This window comes from Sebastes umbrosus, chromosome 7 (assembly GCF_015220745.1).
Source record: "Sebastes umbrosus isolate fSebUmb1 chromosome 7, fSebUmb1.pri, whole genome shotgun sequence".
Taxonomy (NCBI): Eukaryota; Metazoa; Chordata; class Actinopteri; order Perciformes; family Sebastidae; genus Sebastes; species Sebastes umbrosus.
The window spans coordinates 17,913,880-17,932,192 of NC_051275.1; the positions used below are offsets into that span (position 1 = coordinate 17,913,880).

General features: G+C 41.3%; 1 protein-coding gene across 2 annotated transcripts in view; it reads left to right on the forward strand.

Moving 5' to 3' along the window:
* rsrc1 (arginine/serine-rich coiled-coil 1) overlaps nt 1-18,313 on the forward strand; it is a 132,545-nt gene that overhangs the window by 62,827 nt on the left and 51,405 nt on the right. For both annotated transcript variants that reach the window (XM_037775641.1, XM_037775642.1), the window contains exon 6: nt 1,958-2,009. In XM_037775641.1, the coding sequence (XP_037631569.1) occupies nt 1,958-2,009 (52 nt within the window). The remainder of the gene's footprint in view (nt 1-1,957; nt 2,010-18,313) is intronic.

Sequence of the window (18,313 nt, forward strand, 5' to 3'; positions counted from 1 at the left end):
CCTGTCAGCGACGCCCCGGCCCTGTCGTCTAAATGATGCTCCCAGGCAGCGGATTCAGATCCCATCCCCATTAGCATTTAATTTCTCTCTAATCCTACACACAGTCTCCACCGCTGCATGGTAACGAGGGCCGCTGTGCCACGGCAGCGTCGAGAAAAAAAAAAAACCTCCGAGAGCAATCTGCAGCTTGCTCGCCTTTTACAGCTCTGCGCCCTGTCGTAGCCATCATTCTTCCTTGACAATTAAGACCCTCAAATCTAATAGCAGTGATATTGGAATTACAGCAAGACCCTTTTGAGGGCATGTCAGGAAAATGGGCTGCGCCTCCCAATACAGCTGTCAAAGCACAAGGCCCTCCCCCCGTTCATGCCCGCTAAGCGTTTCGGATGCACACACACACACACACACACACACACACACACACACACACAGACACACACACATGATGGGATGGGGAATATGTTGAGTCTTCGGCTGTGATCTTTGTAAAATGTGCTCTCTGTGCCCTCTCATCCAACTCTCCAAAGACTTGTTACAGCAGCTTTTGTTTTCTCTCTTCTCCTCTCACTCTCCCTCTTTGTCTCTAAATTTCTCTTCATCTCTTCCTCATTGATTCTCCCTGGTGTGTCAGAGATGTTGTTGCTTTCTGTTTTTCACCAGCAGGGTTTTTTTTTTTTCTTCTCTTTTATACAGATGATTAGACTGGTAGATTGGTGAAGTTGTCCCTCGGTGCTCCGTGAGGACAGTTTAAGGGAACGTTCACTCTAATGGTTGCAGTTAAAGATTATCGTCATGGGTAAAATATATTTCAGCCTAAGGGACACAACAGTTTTACAGCTAGATTACATACAGTAGATAAAGTTGTGTCAGTGTGGAGGCTGTCTCTCCTGTTAGGAACTGCGCTTTGTGATATCTCAGGCAGCAGGGTGGTATAGAGCTCAATAGTGCGGTTCCAGAGGTGAACATCCCATTCATATTCTGAATTGGGATTTTGATTATTATATTATTATTATTATTAATGTCGTAACCATCCAAGGTAGACTTACCGCGAGCTACGAGATTGTGAAACAATGGTATATGCTCTTGTAGAAGCCTCACGTCTGACCTTGTTTTAAGAAAAACATGTATTATTTGCGATGTCACAGAGAGGTACTACAATACCCACAATCCTAAGTATGACAGCGACGTCTCTGATTGGTGGCTGTTATCATGGACATGCTTACCGCACCCGTGAACGGCTAGTGAGGGTACGTGCTCGTACGTGCGACTCCTCGGTCTTCTCCCGATTTCAACCCGGGGCCAACAATGACGGCTCGTTTGGAAAAATTTTCTTATATTATGAAAATAGTTCATCGAAATGTGTTTCTGAAAACTGTTGAGGCGAGAAATAAGGCATTCAGTTGCTGAATCTGTTTTTGTTTTTTATCAACAATAGTTAGTTTAAAAGTTTTTTTGCGAGTTTCCAGAGTTGACGAGTCGCCATTCGCAATGGTTTATGGGATGAGTAGTTCCTTCACTCTTAAGATAATTATGTACACAGTCTTGTACCTTTTTCCATTTTCCAATGTATGTTTTGCTCCGTATCAAATGTTTTATGGTCTTGATTCATCTCGTAGCTGGTTGGCTTGGTTTCATGCTTAAAATTCTTTGTATACGGATTTTCTGAAACGTCGATGGAGTAAATGAATGGGACATTCACGACCTCAACCGGAGCCGTTCATAAAGTGGGCGGTCACTGTTGAGCTCTATAATAAACAGGTAGATCGTTCTTAGGAAAGCCAACGAGTGTCTGTCCTGGTTATGTGCCCTCGAGCAACATACCGAGCCCCTACCATCTCAAGGCTCTGTTCTGTAGTTGTCTAAGAAGAATGAGAAACTCTTTGTTAGAGACAATTAAAAATATCACATTGTTATTGATGACTTAATTTTCTGTTTTTGTTTTATCTGTGTTCTGCAGACTCCAGCAGAGCAGGCTAAAGTCCGAATGCACATGGTCCTGCAGGCTGCTGGTAAGTGGATGATTACTACTGTTGCTCTTCCCTCCATCTTTTCTTTTTTTTTGTTTAAGTGCGGTTCAGAGCTGTTGCCGTGGTCTGACACTTGCCAGTTGTGGTGAGAAGACTGTGTAGAGCAGCCTCAGTCTGTAGTCTGCCTCACTGTGATGGATCGCTTTTTTGTCAATATACCTTTTTTAGCCGTGATAGCGCCGTTGCTCTAGGGATGATGGTGTCAGTCGGTTAGTCCACCACTTTGCCTACGCATAAATGTCACATATCAATTTGTTCAGCTACATCTGCTGTCATTCATAAATATACCCCTGTGATATCACCCTAGGGCTATGCAGTCGCAAATGATTACAATGTATTTGTGGTAATATATTTGGAGATGTAGTACGTTTTTATGCTGATTATTTGGACATTTATTTACTTTTATGCATATACTGTAGATGACGGGAAGCTTGATCAGTTTTGTAGGGGTGGGAATCACCAGAGGCCCCATGATACAATATTATCACAATACTTAAGTCACAATATGATTTTAAACATTTTGCGATATGCTGAGTGTTGCAAGAAGATGTATTGTGATTTATTACCTTTTTTCAACTGCAAACTATGCAGTTTGTCAACATCTGTTTTATCTTGAGATCAGAGGTCAAGGGACCCCGTTGAAAAAAGCCATGCCAGTTTTTCCTCACCAAAATTTTGCGTTATTTAGCGTTCTTCCCGCTAACAAGCTAACGTGACATGGTTGGTACCAATCGATTCCTTCAGTTTTTTAGTTTCATATGATACCAGGATCTTCACTCTAGCTTCAACCGCTACAACCTCTGAAAGACAGAATGGCGACCAGATTGTTAAGAGGTTAATAGTTTATATAATAAAAGGTAGATACTTGACGTCTGTCTGTCAATACTATATTGCATATTTACGTGTACATGTAGTACACGTAAAAGTGGCACCGGCCTTCGACTCGAAGGTGCTGACTCTAATCCCGAGCCTGAGGACTAGATGGATTGGATTAGAAAAATAAAATTGTAAAGCCACTTTAGAGAAAATTTGTACATCAGTAAAATTAAAAATATGAAGTCTTTATTTTTTTTGCCAAACCTACCACCGATTTTTTTCTGAGCTGGAAATGAGCCTCAGTCTCATAAATGCACACTCTAATCTGGACCTGGACGGGTTTTGTACTTGTTTTCCCACACACAGACTCGCAGCACCCCTCCCCACACACACACACTACCACAATCTCACAAACACAGACAAATGCATACACACACTCTCTGCCTTCTGCTCTCTGAGTGCTTCTGGGCCCATATTCACTGCAGCTTAATTTCAAACACTCCTCCCAGTACATAAGTCATAGATGTCACCATGCACGTGGTGTATATATTCCAGTGTGTATTCGAGGGGTAGAGTTGCGAGCCAGATGTGACAGGCAGAGATTGACTGTGGAGAAAGATGTCTTCATGTTTACAGTCATGCACACACAAACGCACCCACACACACATACACACACACATACACATGCCCAGCACTTCAGAACAGGGCTCTAATTTCACCACAGGAAATATATGAAAGAAACAGGCATCTATACATCATCTATAAAAAGCACCCAGCAGCCACACACTCACTTCACTTAAAACTTGGCTTATTTTGGGCCACAGAACAACGCTGCAATCCCTCTCTGTGATTTCACTGATTTTGAACTTCGTGAAGCATGTTTTATATACTTCATCATACTTTGAATTGATTACATAGTTTACATGTGGGAATTTGGGGAGTGGGGGGGACAATTTGACTCCTGTTTTCCTTCGCTCAATTATGTTCTCTATTGTATGTTGGACACCCCACACTCCCCGCCCTGCCACCTCAAGGCTAATGTTGCACTAATGGTGGTGAAGCATCATAAAACTGAGCATGTGGCTTTGAGTGCAGCGGGCCAGACGGGTGGAGACGCAGGCCGAGGGCCAGACGCGGGACTAGAGGAGAGGGTTTAATGCACTGGACATGTCTCTGGTTTTCCTCTCTCTCCTGGAGGCTTCCAGAAGAACAGGTTTATGGCTCAGTCAAAGATTGTCTTCACCAGAGAGCCCATTCTGGCCTGTTTCAGGCCTTCGGGTGCCTGTGATCATATCGCTCATAACGATCTACAGTAAAATACAAATGGACATTAACTTGATAAAGCAGTTTATATTTGGTGCTTGTACTGATTTGTAATCTTATTTTAGCCTTGTTTTCCGCTGCCTTTCCTCTGTTTTGTGATTAACCACCGAGTGCCCTCGCTAATTGAAATCATGTTTGTATAATTAGAAATATTAGGGATATCTTTTTTCCCCCCTCAAGTCCTCTGACCCTGCAGCTGCTAAGCCGCCAAATCATCTAAATTTATCCATCTCTTCTTATTCTCTCCATTTGCTTTTTTTTTCTCGTCTCCCTCTCCGTCTATCTGTCCTCTCGCTCTCCGTCTCGCCGTCTTTGTTCCAGCGTTGTTAGCGGACAGAGGGAGATAGGGATGGAAAGAGGGAGGGATGGAGGGCGAGAAGGAAGCAGCAGATGTTGGGAGGTTGTGTGAATGTTAATGTCCTGACGTAGCCGTGGAGCTTAAGCCTCCTCCTCCTTCCCTCCGTTCCTCTCTGAGCGCCCGCCAGGCTTTCTCTCTCGGGGTCTCCTGACATCCTTAAAGCCCGTGGCTCTCCTCTCCTCTCCTCTGCTCTGCTCTCCTCCACCTCTTTCTCTCCCATCCCCTCCCTCCCTCCCTCCCTCCTTTTGTCCGTCTATGGACTCTCTCTAGTCAGTAGAGAGCAGATCATCCCATGGCTAAAGCGGCTCAGGCCTTTGTGTTGGGGGGCTCTGTGGACCTGTAATGAGCCCCCTCGGCTGGCCCGCTGGCCTGCTTAGCGCTCACTGGGGGCTTTGAGAGTGTGTGTGTGTGTGCGTGTGTGTGTGTGTGCATGTGTGTGTGTGGAGTGGGATGAGGAGGTGAGAGGAGGAGGGCAACACTGGCCCCCAATGAAAGAGTTGGATGGATATGTTTATGGGTCACTTCCTGCTTGGCCTACATATCAAACACACACACACACACACACACACACACACACACACACACACACACACACTACACCCCATATTTCCAAGACAAATTCACTTGCTAATTTCATCAATAATGAGATCATTTTCACAATATCATTATTTGCAACTTTAATAATTCTTAAGACTTTTAGGATAACAACACAGGCCCTATTATCATCATAATGTTTATAAAATACATACATAAAACTATGAATCATGACATGGATCATTTATTTTGAAATATTAGATTTTCAGAGGCGGTCGTCAGAAAATCGCGGTTAACAGAGATTAATTAAATATTTATCTCAGCCTGCATCGGACAGATTTTTAGGGAATCCTCCTGCACAGGTCGAGGAATTTCAGCAGGACATAGTTGGACAGTATGTAAAGTATAAAGGTGATGTAATGGCAAAAAGCAGCAGTGTCCCTTTCTATGTGGCAACCTCCGTATGTTTGATTCATCAGTATCTGCTCTCCACAGACGTCACAAATATACATGTACTGAAGCAGTCTTAAAGCACTCACAAAAGAATATACTTTCATTCATATATCTATGTGCACGCACACATAGCAGCCACGACACCCGTACATATGTATTATACTCTTTTCTTTTCAGACACTTGCTAGGTCCTTGGCTCTTTTCAGAGCGGTGTCCATTTCCACTCAAATGAGCATAAGCACTGTGCACGGCGGCGGGCCTCTCCTTATCCACACGTCAATAGGGAGTGTTTGCAGAACACCCACTAAGGACCCGAGGGCCAGGGGTCATCAAAACCTCCGTCTTCTCCCTATTTGAACCTTTGACAGCAGCAAAACAAACAACCCTTAAGATCTCATCAGAGGCTTGAACTTGGCAGGGGCTCACTGGTCTGAATTAACTTCCTCTATTGGTTTGCCCAAGTTTGACACCTGGCTAGAGTTGGTAGGGAGAAGTTTTCTCCTTTCTGATTTTAATAATGTTGAACAACTCGGTATTTGGTTCATAACTGAAGCTGCACAATTAAAACTATAACACTGACTACTGTAATTCCCAGCAGTATTTAATAAGTGGTGCAATTCAGAGCTAATATTCTAACAAATAAGGATTTTTTCTTGTTTTGGGTGGGCATTTTGTGCCATTATTTGATAGTGATTTAGTGTAGAGAGACAGGAAATGTGGAGAGAGAGAGAGAGAGCAGGGGAATGATCGTGTCTCCCACTAATAAGGAATTTTGATTTGCAAAATAATTTGATTGAATTTGTGGTTGTTGTTTTCAAGTTTTCAGGTTGTAAAATATAACTTAAATGTGTGATTGTTTGTGTCAAATGTAGGCATCATTAATGTTTTTTTTTATATAAAACCATGATAAAAAACTATTTTTATACTTTTAGCAATAATTCAATTATAAAATTGTAAATTAATTAATTAATAAAGGAATATATAAAATACAAAGTTTGAATATAATGGTGTAAAGATTATACATTATTTTGCTGCTCATTTCCACTATGACATTGGCACTTTTGACTGTCAACTTTTTAGTGAAATTGTTGTATTTCAGTACTCTTAATATCAATAATTCTGTAATAGGAAACCGTGCTACCTCCATATGAATTTGTGTTACAGATAATGCATTCACATAGTTTAAAAAGTCTACCAAAGATGTAAATGATGTAAAACAAAATAATTTCCTAAAGATAAGAAAAAATTATGAAATTCAACATCAATATCAGCAAACTTCAAAATTCATTATTTATTTATTTTTAACAAATTCTTGCATTTTTTAGATAGTGTCGATGAGAGAATGACTAGAAAAATGACAGATATTTGTCAAATGGTCCCCCAGCCAGAATTAAACAGGGATGTTGTGATTACATACATGTGTACAGTATCATCAACACCCATAGTTATGGTGCATGTTGGTATCTGTCTGTACGAGTGTCTCTCTTGTTTGTGTCTGTATGTTTTTCTGTCTGTTTATATCTCAGCTTTATATCAAGTGACAGACATAAAGAGGCAGAGTGGGGGACCAGCCAAGCTTAGCAGCATCATGCGATAGGACTAATTCTTCCACAGTAAATACGGGGTATTAGGCTTCTCAGTCGCAGCAGGGGTCCTGAAGAAACACACACACACACACACACACACACACCGTTTCTCTCTCCGCTTCTTTCCGCCGTCTTCCTTGTGCTCCCAGTACCCGCTATCCCTCCCACCCACCGCCCCAGCCCACCCCCTTAGGCCCTGACAGATGTGTGCTGAACAGACCACATACATGGAGGGTGTCACCTTACCCCCTCTGGAACTAAAGGGCTAATGCGCCACATTTAGGAGGCTGCCGCCCTTTGTTCTGCCAGGATAAGAGGTGACGGGGATGGGGAGACTGAGACAAGACCCGGCTCTTTACATGGCCTAAGTCCTTTCTCTATATAACTTGTTTTCCTCCTTTCTCATTTCTCAATTTTTCCCTCTGCTGCTTCTGTACTTTCATCGTCACCTCCCTAAGTTTTAGCAGTTATCGCTGGTATGCAGCACCGGATTTATTAGGCGGTGAATAACAGTTATCACACATTATCCATCTTCATCATATCGCCGTCACTCCGGTCGTAGCGCCACTTTTTGTGTGACATGACTAAGGTGATAGTCACAAACGCCAGTAAGCGTTGACCTTCATGTTAAAGGGGATTTCTCTGTAAAAACACAAGGGAATTACCCAGTAATAACTCCTAACCACATGTTGTCTTTGCTAAAGGTGTTATTGTAACAACAACAGCGGCACGCCACTTGACTTTGAACAGTTTTTTACTGAAACAAGGGCTTGTTTTTTGAGCCAAAATACGGCAAACAACTTGTTGACAGCTTTTTTTTAAAAAGAATATGGTTATTTTGTTTTGAGGTCCAGGGGTTGTTTTTAATGTTCTGCTTTGTCTCGCATATTACTGCTGCTGAATTTGGATTTTTGGATTTAACCTTAAAGGTTCAGTCAAAGATGAGAGAGAGCAGGAAAAAAAAGGGGTTGCGAATAAAACAGCTAATCATGACTCACGTAGTTTAATGATTAAAACAGCCTGGTCCATGGAGAAGATTTGCTAACGTTTACCCTGCAGCACTTTTGAAACACCAGTTTTAAAAGCCTCAACTTAACAAATCAGCAGAGATGCTTCCAAGTTAGCTGCATTGGAGAGGATTTAGTCTGATACATTCATTTTGGTTTCCTTTTTTTTTTTTTTTTTGTTGGTCTAACTTTTTTGTGTGAAATATTCAAGCCAGATATTTCCCAACATAGCTTCCACCATATTCAAACAAACGAAACAATTACACAACAGCAGCAGAAACCCCCTTGTGTATCTGTGCAGGAATGTGTCTCCTGTCGTCCTCTGGGAGGATAATGGCGCAGGGATGTCCTGTAATTTAGTCTCTGTAACCATTGATCAGCTGGATTTATGTGCCATTACCTCACTGTTCCAGTCAACAGTCGTAATTATGTCTCACAGAGAGAGAGAGAGAGAGAGGGAGAGAGAGAGAGAGAGAGAGAGAGAGAGCAGCCTCCAGTTACACAGGACCCAAATACCTGAATAAGCTTTTATCAAACAGCCCCCGCCGCTCACTTAGCAGCAGATTGACACCGGTGGCGGACCGACTGACCTCCAGATGAGAGGGGTGGATGGATGGATGGAAGGGTTCTGTCGAGCTCAGTTAGAGAGCCATACCTCATAGTAAGAGCCCTGCGCCTCAAGCTGTTGCTCTCTCAAAAGAAGTCTGTTTACGCTTTACGATGTGAGTTTAAAGAAAGGATGTGTTTGAGATGGATCTCCGTGGTGCTCCACACCTACAAGTGGATTTTATTTATTCAGTAAGAAATAAGCCCTCCAGTTCAAAGGTGTCTGTCAATGGTGGGGCGGGCTGAGTGACCTAAGGACTGTATGGATCAGAGTTTTATGTACAATTGATTTTTGGTTTGTTTTATGGGTATAATAAAGACAAGTCCTGCTGCGCCCTGGTTTTTCTCTTTGCTATAGTAAGCTTGTCGAGTCTCTCATCCTCCCATCTTAAAATATTTACTGCTATTTTGCAAATTTGACACGAAAAGTTCCAGCTTTTCAAATATGAAAATTCTTATGATATATAATGGTTGGTTTTCTCAGTCTTTTGTGAAAGCAAACTTTTTTTTTTTAGACTGTTATGCCAACAAAACAAGAAATTTGAATATGTCAACTTTCAGGCCATTTTGATGAATTGCTAATGAAAAAAGGTGTTAGTTGCGGCCCTCATTAAAATAAGGTAATCAATTAGAGCTGAAACTGTTCGTTGATTAATCGCAGGTCAACAGAAAATTAATGGTCAGCTATTTTGATAATCATATAATAATCTTTTAGGTCATATGGCAAACAATAATGCCAAACACTCTCTGGTTCCAGCTGCTCACATGTGGGGATCTATGGATATCATTGTAGATTGAATATCTTTGGGGTTCTGACTGTTAGCTGGACAAAGCAAGACATTTGAAGACGTCTCCTTGGGCAGTTTTCATATTTTATGACATTTCATAGACCAAACTATGAATGAGAGAATAATTGTTAGTTTCAGAACCTTAAATCAATATACTATACTATATTTGATGCATGAGTAGGTGTTGTTTCTGTTTGGTTTTTTTTGTTGTTGTTGCCAGATTCCATGTTTTCATATTTTGTTGTTGTCAGTTATCCTTCATTTTTTCTGAGATTGAAAGTCTACGGTGTAAAAAGTACTCGTCAAATTAGTGTACAACTTTCCATGCCTTTGTCACAGCCGTTGGCGTGTAATACCGCCGCACAAGGCACCCTTTAGTGCCTGCATGAGACGAACAAGCTTTCCATTAACTCCAATGTAAACCCATCCGTGGCGACAGTAAACGCTCAGAGAAAGTGCACCTGGAGTGTGGTGACGTAAAGAGCGAAAAGACACACACAGGGTGGGTTGGAGATGTGGTGGATGGGCCCAACAAACACAAAGCTTTATTTCAGGAGACCGCTGTTCGTGTCCCATGTGTTAAGTTCCAATTTCATGTTACAGTCAGCTGTACGTTTGTGTTCCGTGTTCACAACATTCAGTTCATTTTCACTTTACAAACATAGAAGTTTTGAGCCCAACCATGTATTTTTTTCCCAAACGTAGTGCTTTTGTTGCCTAAACCTAAAGTGGCGCCAAGGGGCGTGACAAAGCGGCCGTATGTGACAAGTTGGGATGAGAACGTTTTGAAGATACAGGGCGAGGGGAATATTGGGGTGGGGTCGTAACACCTGCAACAGCAGAACATCAGAGATCATGGCTTTTTGAAACAAAAATAAAGCATAAACATGTTCCTATCGAGCCACAACACGAGCAGGCAGCTACCTGCGTTCATTGCAGAATTATTTATTTACCTCCAGCTCTCTCTGCAGGACAGACAATCCTTGCTGCCCTCGTCTCCCCAACCATTCTCTCCTCCGTATTCTTTCAAGAACTCCTGTCTCGTGAGTGGTCTTGCATCAAGCATCCCTTCTGGCGTGTGTTTTGTTGACTAAACGTAGTTTGGAGTCCAGACAGACTTGTCAGGGATTCCTCCTAGTGAAATGTCACAACAACCTCAAGATACCCCCATTATAAAACAGGCAGTCGTGTAATGTGATCAGTACGGCAGTCTGACGACTTTGAGAGTCGTATAGTGGGTAGGTGCCATTAGTGAACAATATATACTGTACTAGAGAGAGCCACTTAGAGGAGATTCTCTGATTCTGTTTATGTGTGTGAGAAAGAGAGGGAGAGTGAGGGATTGAGAAGGCTTTGTTTTTCTTCTGTGGGCAGATTTCAAACAGCATCTGGTGAGCTCTTGAAAAAGACCGTCATGAGTATGTTCAAATCCAAACTGAATCATTTTTGCGCCCTCCTCCCTCCTTTTTCTCTCCTCCTTGTTGTCGGTGTTTGGAGACACATGGTGGTATCTTTCCCTCCTCCCTTCCTCTCTCTCTCTCTCTCTCCCTCTCTCTCTCTTTCCTCTCAACATGTAGACATTTCCATAACAGAAAAAGAATATTTTTAATTTGCTACTTTCCATAATTTTGCAACATATGGTATAAACGATTTTGATGCAAATGTATGTGCTAATTATTTGCAGACGAGCCTTAAACAGGCCAGCCATTGAAGTGGAATGAAAGCAAATTTGCAATCACCTTAAATTTTGCTAACCATTTACTGTTAAGTAAACTTTGCTAAGTAATTTAATTACCTTGGACCGCTGGCAGGCGCTCTGGGCTTTTTCGGGAGGGGGTGGAGAGGGAGGCTGAATGCAAAGAATGCAGAGGGAGAGAGATGAGAAGGAGAGAGTAAAGAGTATTCTGCTAACAGCAGTATTATTGAACTCTCACCATGTGGAAGGTATAAAGATTTTGTTTCTTGGGCACCTTTGCGAGGGAAAGGCGGGGAAGAATTGGACCATCTCTTAAGTTTTTAAATGTTTCTATTGGAGGTAGCTGTCTGATTGGCCCTGGAGTCGACATAAATGGATTACAGCAAAGTGTAAACCTGCATTCCTGCCTTCACGATTGTGATAATTTCTACCCTCTGACACATTATTCTTCATGTTAGGCCAGGGCTGCACAATAATGCCAAAAATGTAATTGCATTTTGCCTAATACTGTGGTCATGGTTGTTAATCATGATTAAAATCAGTGGCTTTATGTCAAAATTCGGCTTTTTTGCAAAATATGATTCACCCCCTTGGAAGTTTTCATGTTTCATTGTATTATAACATTGAAACAAAGTAGATATAATGTGGCTTTGTTTACACTGATCAACCAAAAAAAGACCTTTCACCTAATGTCAAAGTGAAAGCAGATTTCAACAAAATGATTGAATTACAAATATTACAAGTTTTCACCCCATAGAAATAGAATGAGAGTAGAACAGGCTTTTCCCATTCATATCAATGTACTGTAGCAGGATGGTCAGAGCATCGGCTATTTTTATGTGTACCGGGCTGCTTCGGTACAAACTGACCTGCGGGACTCACAAATGCTGATGTGACCTTTAACACAACAGCGTCGACGTCTAGTGTGTGTGTGCGTGCATAGTCCCGCCATGCCGGCTGTCCCTTTTCAGACCGGTTGCACAAAAAGGCGTATGAATGACACGATAATGCGCAAGGCAAAGCATGCAATAAGAACACCGTTCTTGCTATTGGCATGTCATTTGTACGGCATGTAGTCTGCACTGACTGCAATGTAAACACATTCACGTAAATAGGCTACGCTCAGAGCTGGCGATGTAGAATAATAAGTGAGAAAGACTGCTTATGGCGGGCGGGAGGGGCGGTGGATGGGTCCAACAAATACACAACTTTTAACCAGGAGACCAGTGTTATGTTTTGTAAGTGACGTTTGTGACGTGTTTTTTAGTGACGTTTGTTACATTGTTTACCTACGTATTTTACGTACTTATTTTAAGGTCAACCATCACGTTTTTCCTAAACCTAGTTAAGTGATGGGTTTTGTTGCCCCGGCTGGTACTGCACCTTCAGAAACGTATAATATTCACACCTCAACAAGGCAAAACGTGACACTGACACGCTATCCTCTGGTGGACAGGCGGTTCTATTACACGTTCCACTCCTATTCTATTTCTATGATTCACCCCCTTTTAATAGAACACACCTGAATCATCAGTTGTGCAGCCACTTGGTTTAACAAGTCATATAATTAGTTAAATGACCTGTTGAAATTCTAAATTGCTCATAGGTGTGAATGTGTCTCTATGGCAGCTTGTTTTCCCTGCCTTTCCCCCAGTGCATGCTGGGACAAGCCCCAGCCCCCCTGTGACCCTGAATAAGAATAAGCAGGTATAGAAAATGGATGGATGGATGTTCAGCGTTCCTGTTATAGATGGACGAGGATGGGTTGCTGCAGCAACCTTGGCCTTCGTACACTCATCACACTGGATTCTTCTGATGGCTCTTTAGGTGATCCCATTGATTGGTTGTATTACTTTAAAGGGCAACAACAACTCCAAGGCTTGTTTGGTGTCATTTAGTCTACAAATGAAATATCTGCTAGTTTTAGACACTGACACATTCTGGCTAAAATGACTCTGTGTTTATCTTTTTATCACTAATTGTTTTTATTATTATTATTATAACCAATATGATGATTGATAAAGTCCTAGTATACCAATCAGTTTTAGACCGTTTTTTAATGAAGCTCATATTTTGCCTCATGATACCTTAATGTGCAGCTCAGCTGTTGTGCTACATCCGTGCATGATTGAGTCACAGGGAACGGCAGATGTAAATGCAGACAAATAGGATGAATGATGTGGCCATGACACCTGTGATTGCTTGCAGTGCTTCACGTGAAAAATGGAGGAATGCTTTGATTTAATGGTACAGTGGGTGGGGACAGGGGGGACAGTAGCTCAGAGGTTAGAGTGGGAAATTGCAAGGTTGGTGGTTCGATTCCCACCTCCTCCTAACAGCATGATGAAGTGTCCTTGTGCAAGACACTGCACGAATGTTCATGTGTGAGTGATGTATAAATATGGCTATATAAATAAATGAGCACCATTGAATTGAATGTAAAACATAACTTTTGTTTGCTTTGCTTTCCTTTCCTTTAAAAATGCTGACTGGTTTTGACCTCACATGGATCTAAATAGTATAAACAGACAGATTACATTTGGTTCTCTATAGACAATACACTGAAAATAGACAATATCCTACTCACATAATAAAATTACAAACCATAGACTGTATTTAAGAAGAAGACGTAGTCGCCATGACGTCACCCATTGTTTTCTGGACTGCCGATTTGAAGCGGCATTTTGACCGTCGCCAACTTGTTTTTTTGCAACCAGAAGTGACACGAGAGGGATTAACTTTCATGAACTGAAAACACACTGTGAAAGGATCAAAGTTGTAGGACGAAAACACAAACAAGACCCAGACCAGACAACGCAGTGGTAGCGACCTGTCAATCACAAGGTAGCCACGCCTTAAAGCATACTCTGCTTTATGGTCTATTTGACTCTAAATGGGACCATAATTTACTAAATGAACATCATGCTGTATTGAAAAAAACTTGAAACTAGTGATTGAGACGATAAACTGATGTTTACAATGTTTACTGAGGTAATAAATCAAGAAAGAAGTAGGGTTATTTTCTCATAGACTTCTGTACAATCAGACTCCTTTTTGCAACCAGAGGAGTCGCCCCCTGCTGGCTATTAGAAAGAATGCAAGTTTAAGCCACTTCAGCATTGGCTTCACTTTTCAGGCCCGGAGGTTGCCCTCTGTTACCAACAAACACAAAGAAAATACCTATCACAGTAATATAATAATAGTAATATCATTAAAATAAAAATGAAATTAAATGTTATCAGCCCTAACCCAGAATGTCTTTTTTTTATTTTCTGTGATCATTTAAGAGCATCTTAAATACATATGTTAACATTTTGGGAAATATACTTATTCCCATTCTTGCAGAGAGTTAGATGAGAGGATTGATGCCACTCTCATCAGATAGCCTGGCTTCGTCCAAAGGCAACACAATCTGCCTACCAGCACCTAAAGCTCACTAATTAACTCTCTTTTTATAGTCTGTACAGAAAACTAAGTGTAAAAAACGACAAGTTGTGTTTTACAGCGGCTTATGTGCCAAAACTATTTCTTGTGCCAGGACGAGGCAAGAAAGAAAAATAAGAGTATTTCCCAAAGTGTCCAACTATTGCTTTAAGCTTCCCTGGACGTACTACATGTGAAGATATAAAGAAATAAAAGTCACATTATGCAATTAGACATGGTTAATTTCACAGCTCTATTTAAGGCAGTGTTGGAGGTTGTTATGGCTGAAAGTCAGCGGTATGGAGAAAAAGCCGGATACCCCGTGCAGTTCTGTAGCCTGCTGAACTGCATCAACAAGCTGCAAACACACATGATCAAAAAAAAAAAATATCTGACGTTACGGTTACTTTTTTCATCTTTATCAGCCTCTGTGTGTGTGTGTGTGTGTGTGTGTGTGTGTGTGCTTGTGTATGCTCCAGTGTCTGTGTGTATGTAGGTAAATGGAGTATATATGTGTTTTCTTGTGTTACGCTCATAGGTTTAGCTGCTTTTATAAGGAGCTCACCCACTGATTCAATTAGAAATGTATCTGTAACAGAAGTCTTTTGCGATCATACATGTATATAACCAACTGTCATTTCAAAGGAGTCAATACTTCTTTCAAAGTTTTTATTTTTTCCCTTTTTTCTCTCATCAATCTGGCCTCCTCCTAGTAGTAAAGTTGAAACGGCGGCTTCTTCTTCTCTCCTTTCACACCAGCGCGGCTCCACAGACACACACAGGAAGGCGAGGGCTGGGATGGAATTGAAGTAATAAAAACCCCTTTGTTTTAGTTTGTATTGGACCATTCATCATCACTTTATTTAATACGAGGCTGTAATTGTGCCATCCCCAACCATCACTAATGGCTGTGTTCGTCTGTGTTTGCTTTGTTGATGGAAATGAATGAAATTAGGATAAACAACCGCAGAGTCGCGTGTAATCAAGCCCTGATTAATGTACCGGCGTTTCAGCGCCGTTTCTCATTCCACAACACCTGATATCTTTCCCATAAACAAATTGTGTTTGTCTAAATGAAGAAATTAAATGACGCATTTGATGAGTTTATGATTGACCCGGTCCGGCTCGTGGCTCATTATTCTCTGTCTGTTGAGGCCAAGAGGTATGTGACTAATGCTCTGTCACTTCCCACACGAGGATTTATCACCACCACTGATTAATGGCAGCCAAACAGCATTTTAATAATTTTATGATTGTGGTTTCTGGCAGTCACAGAGAGAGATCGAGAGAGAGGGAGAGAGAGGGAGAAAGGGAAGATAGAGGGTAGTGGGGGGGGGAGAAAAGGGGGGGGCGTTCAGAGGGAGGGGGTCCAAAGAGAGAGAGAAAGCGACAGAAAGTGTTCATCCCAGATTAAATGTTTTATGCCGTCGCAGGCTGAGCAGACGGAGGCATGATTATGCGCCGTATGAACATCCCAATGAATCTTCCTCTCGCACTTGAAAAGTATTTCATACACATGTTTAATGAATTTCTCCCCCCTCATTATTACATTTACTTTTTCCGCTGGAAAGCAACAAATTGGCAACAAATCTGTGTGAAACACCTCAACGGTGAGCGATTGCTTCCCCCAGGGGGGTGATATGTGGAGGTGGATCGGGGGAATGGGGCTGATTTACAGGTTAGAAAAGGGTAGGGGTTAAAATGTCGGCGTGGGTAGATGAAGATTATAGATGATAAAGATGGTAGATTTTATGACACAGGCTGATATCTTACAGCAGCTACTGATAAAATCATTTGAGATGATGAGAAATGAGAAGATTGTCGTGGGCATTAATGTTTAAGACCTGACTCAAGACCAGTTTAATCATGCCAAGCTTCACGCCAACATTAGCCGCTCTTCTCTTTGTTTACCTCCAGACAGTCTGTCATCTCTCCTGTTAAATGCTCTGGCTTCAGACTACATATAGGGTAAAATACAATTTGGTTGAACCCACTGATTTGCTGTTTGCCATATGAATATAACTGTTACCAGACTTACGTTGCGACAATTACCTGTTTTCATAGTGTTTACCAAATTATTTCAGCATATTTTTTCAGCTTTGTTTTTATTCAAAAGAAGAAGAAGAAGAAGAAGGAGAAAGACACTTTATTTATCCCCGAGGGGAAATTCAAAGGCAAGCTAAATGACTCGGTTGGTGAACACTTCTTGCTGTAACAGAGAGTATGGCTCTGTATTAGCTTCAGTTTTTAAATAAAATCAATCATGAACTGCTCTTTTTAAACACATGCCGACGTGCTAACATTAATGACCAGTCGATTTAGCAGCCAAACTGCATCACCTACTGAGATGATATTTATATATAAAAGAAAGTAAGAATCAAAAGCAGCAGTCCATGGTTTTCGTCTGAACTAGCATTTATTAATATGGGCGCAGACCTGAAGTGGCTGTGCTCTGCTAGTGAACTGCAGAGGCCTGTTTGGCTCAGTGTGTTAAATGAGATTAGAGAAGAGAGGCTGCATGTGTAGGGAGAAATGACAAGATGTTAAGCGTACGTTAGTTATGTGGAGGCGTTTTTTTGTAAGAGTGCATTCGGCCTACAGTTTGTGATTATGCTCTTTAAAGTCTGAGTTTTGATGCAAAGAATGTTGTAAGTAGGTAAGTTTGTAAACTTTATTTCTAAAACGCCTCTCAAAATCATAGTTATAAAGTGCTTCACAGGTGCACGTAAACAACAACAAGAATCTTACGAAATTGATTGAAAATAGTTCAGTAAAACTAAATATAAAACCATTGGAGTAATAAGTCAGCCAAGTTGTCTCTGCACATCAATACAAAGAGGTTGAGGGACAGAGGGGAGACTCGCTCACACACACAGCAGAGACTTCAGTCAAAAGTCAGTTTTTAGCTTAGTCTTACTTAACGTTTTATTTCATAATCACCTAAACCTAAACTGGTTTTATATTTATTGAAAAATAGTTTTTTTAAGCTTAGGATAGACAAGTTGTTTATAAAACTAAAACAATCTCTCTTTCAAAACTGCAGAACTGATCGAGCATAGTTTACCTTGCACGGCAGCTGGATTCTCGCGATGTCACAAGATCATGCGCGAATCGTGGAATCTCATCTCACATGAAAATCCATCTTATCAGGCTTCAAGTATTGCGTTTGTGTCAGGCAAGCCAGAGCATGAACCAATCAGCATCCTGTGAGGAGCTACTGCAGCTACGGGCGTGCCTAAAGAGGTTAGCGTAGATGCTGCAATAGTATCAGTTATATCAGAACTGATACTATTGCGAGTATTTCTTCATTGAAAGAGGAGCAAAGAACGACACTAGAGGCTTTTCTTGATGGAAATTATGTTTTCGCTCTTCTCTCGACTGTCTTCAGCAAGAGTTTGATTGACAGATGGTTCATCCAATCACCTGTTAAGTATTTTTTTGAAAGTGGCTGCCCTTTTTTCAAATTGTTTCCAATGACGGCTTCTTTAGATGGTTCTGTGTAACAAACCATCTGGTGGGTCAGGTTAGATCATAGTTGCGTCTGGAGCCAAATTCATTTAACTGTCAAACATCATCATGCACATGACATATAACACGGTGTGCTATCAAAGTGGTTCTTTGATAATGCATCTAATCTATACTTGGGAAACAAAAGATAGTTTTTAGTTTCAATGAACATTGATTATGTAAGTCATC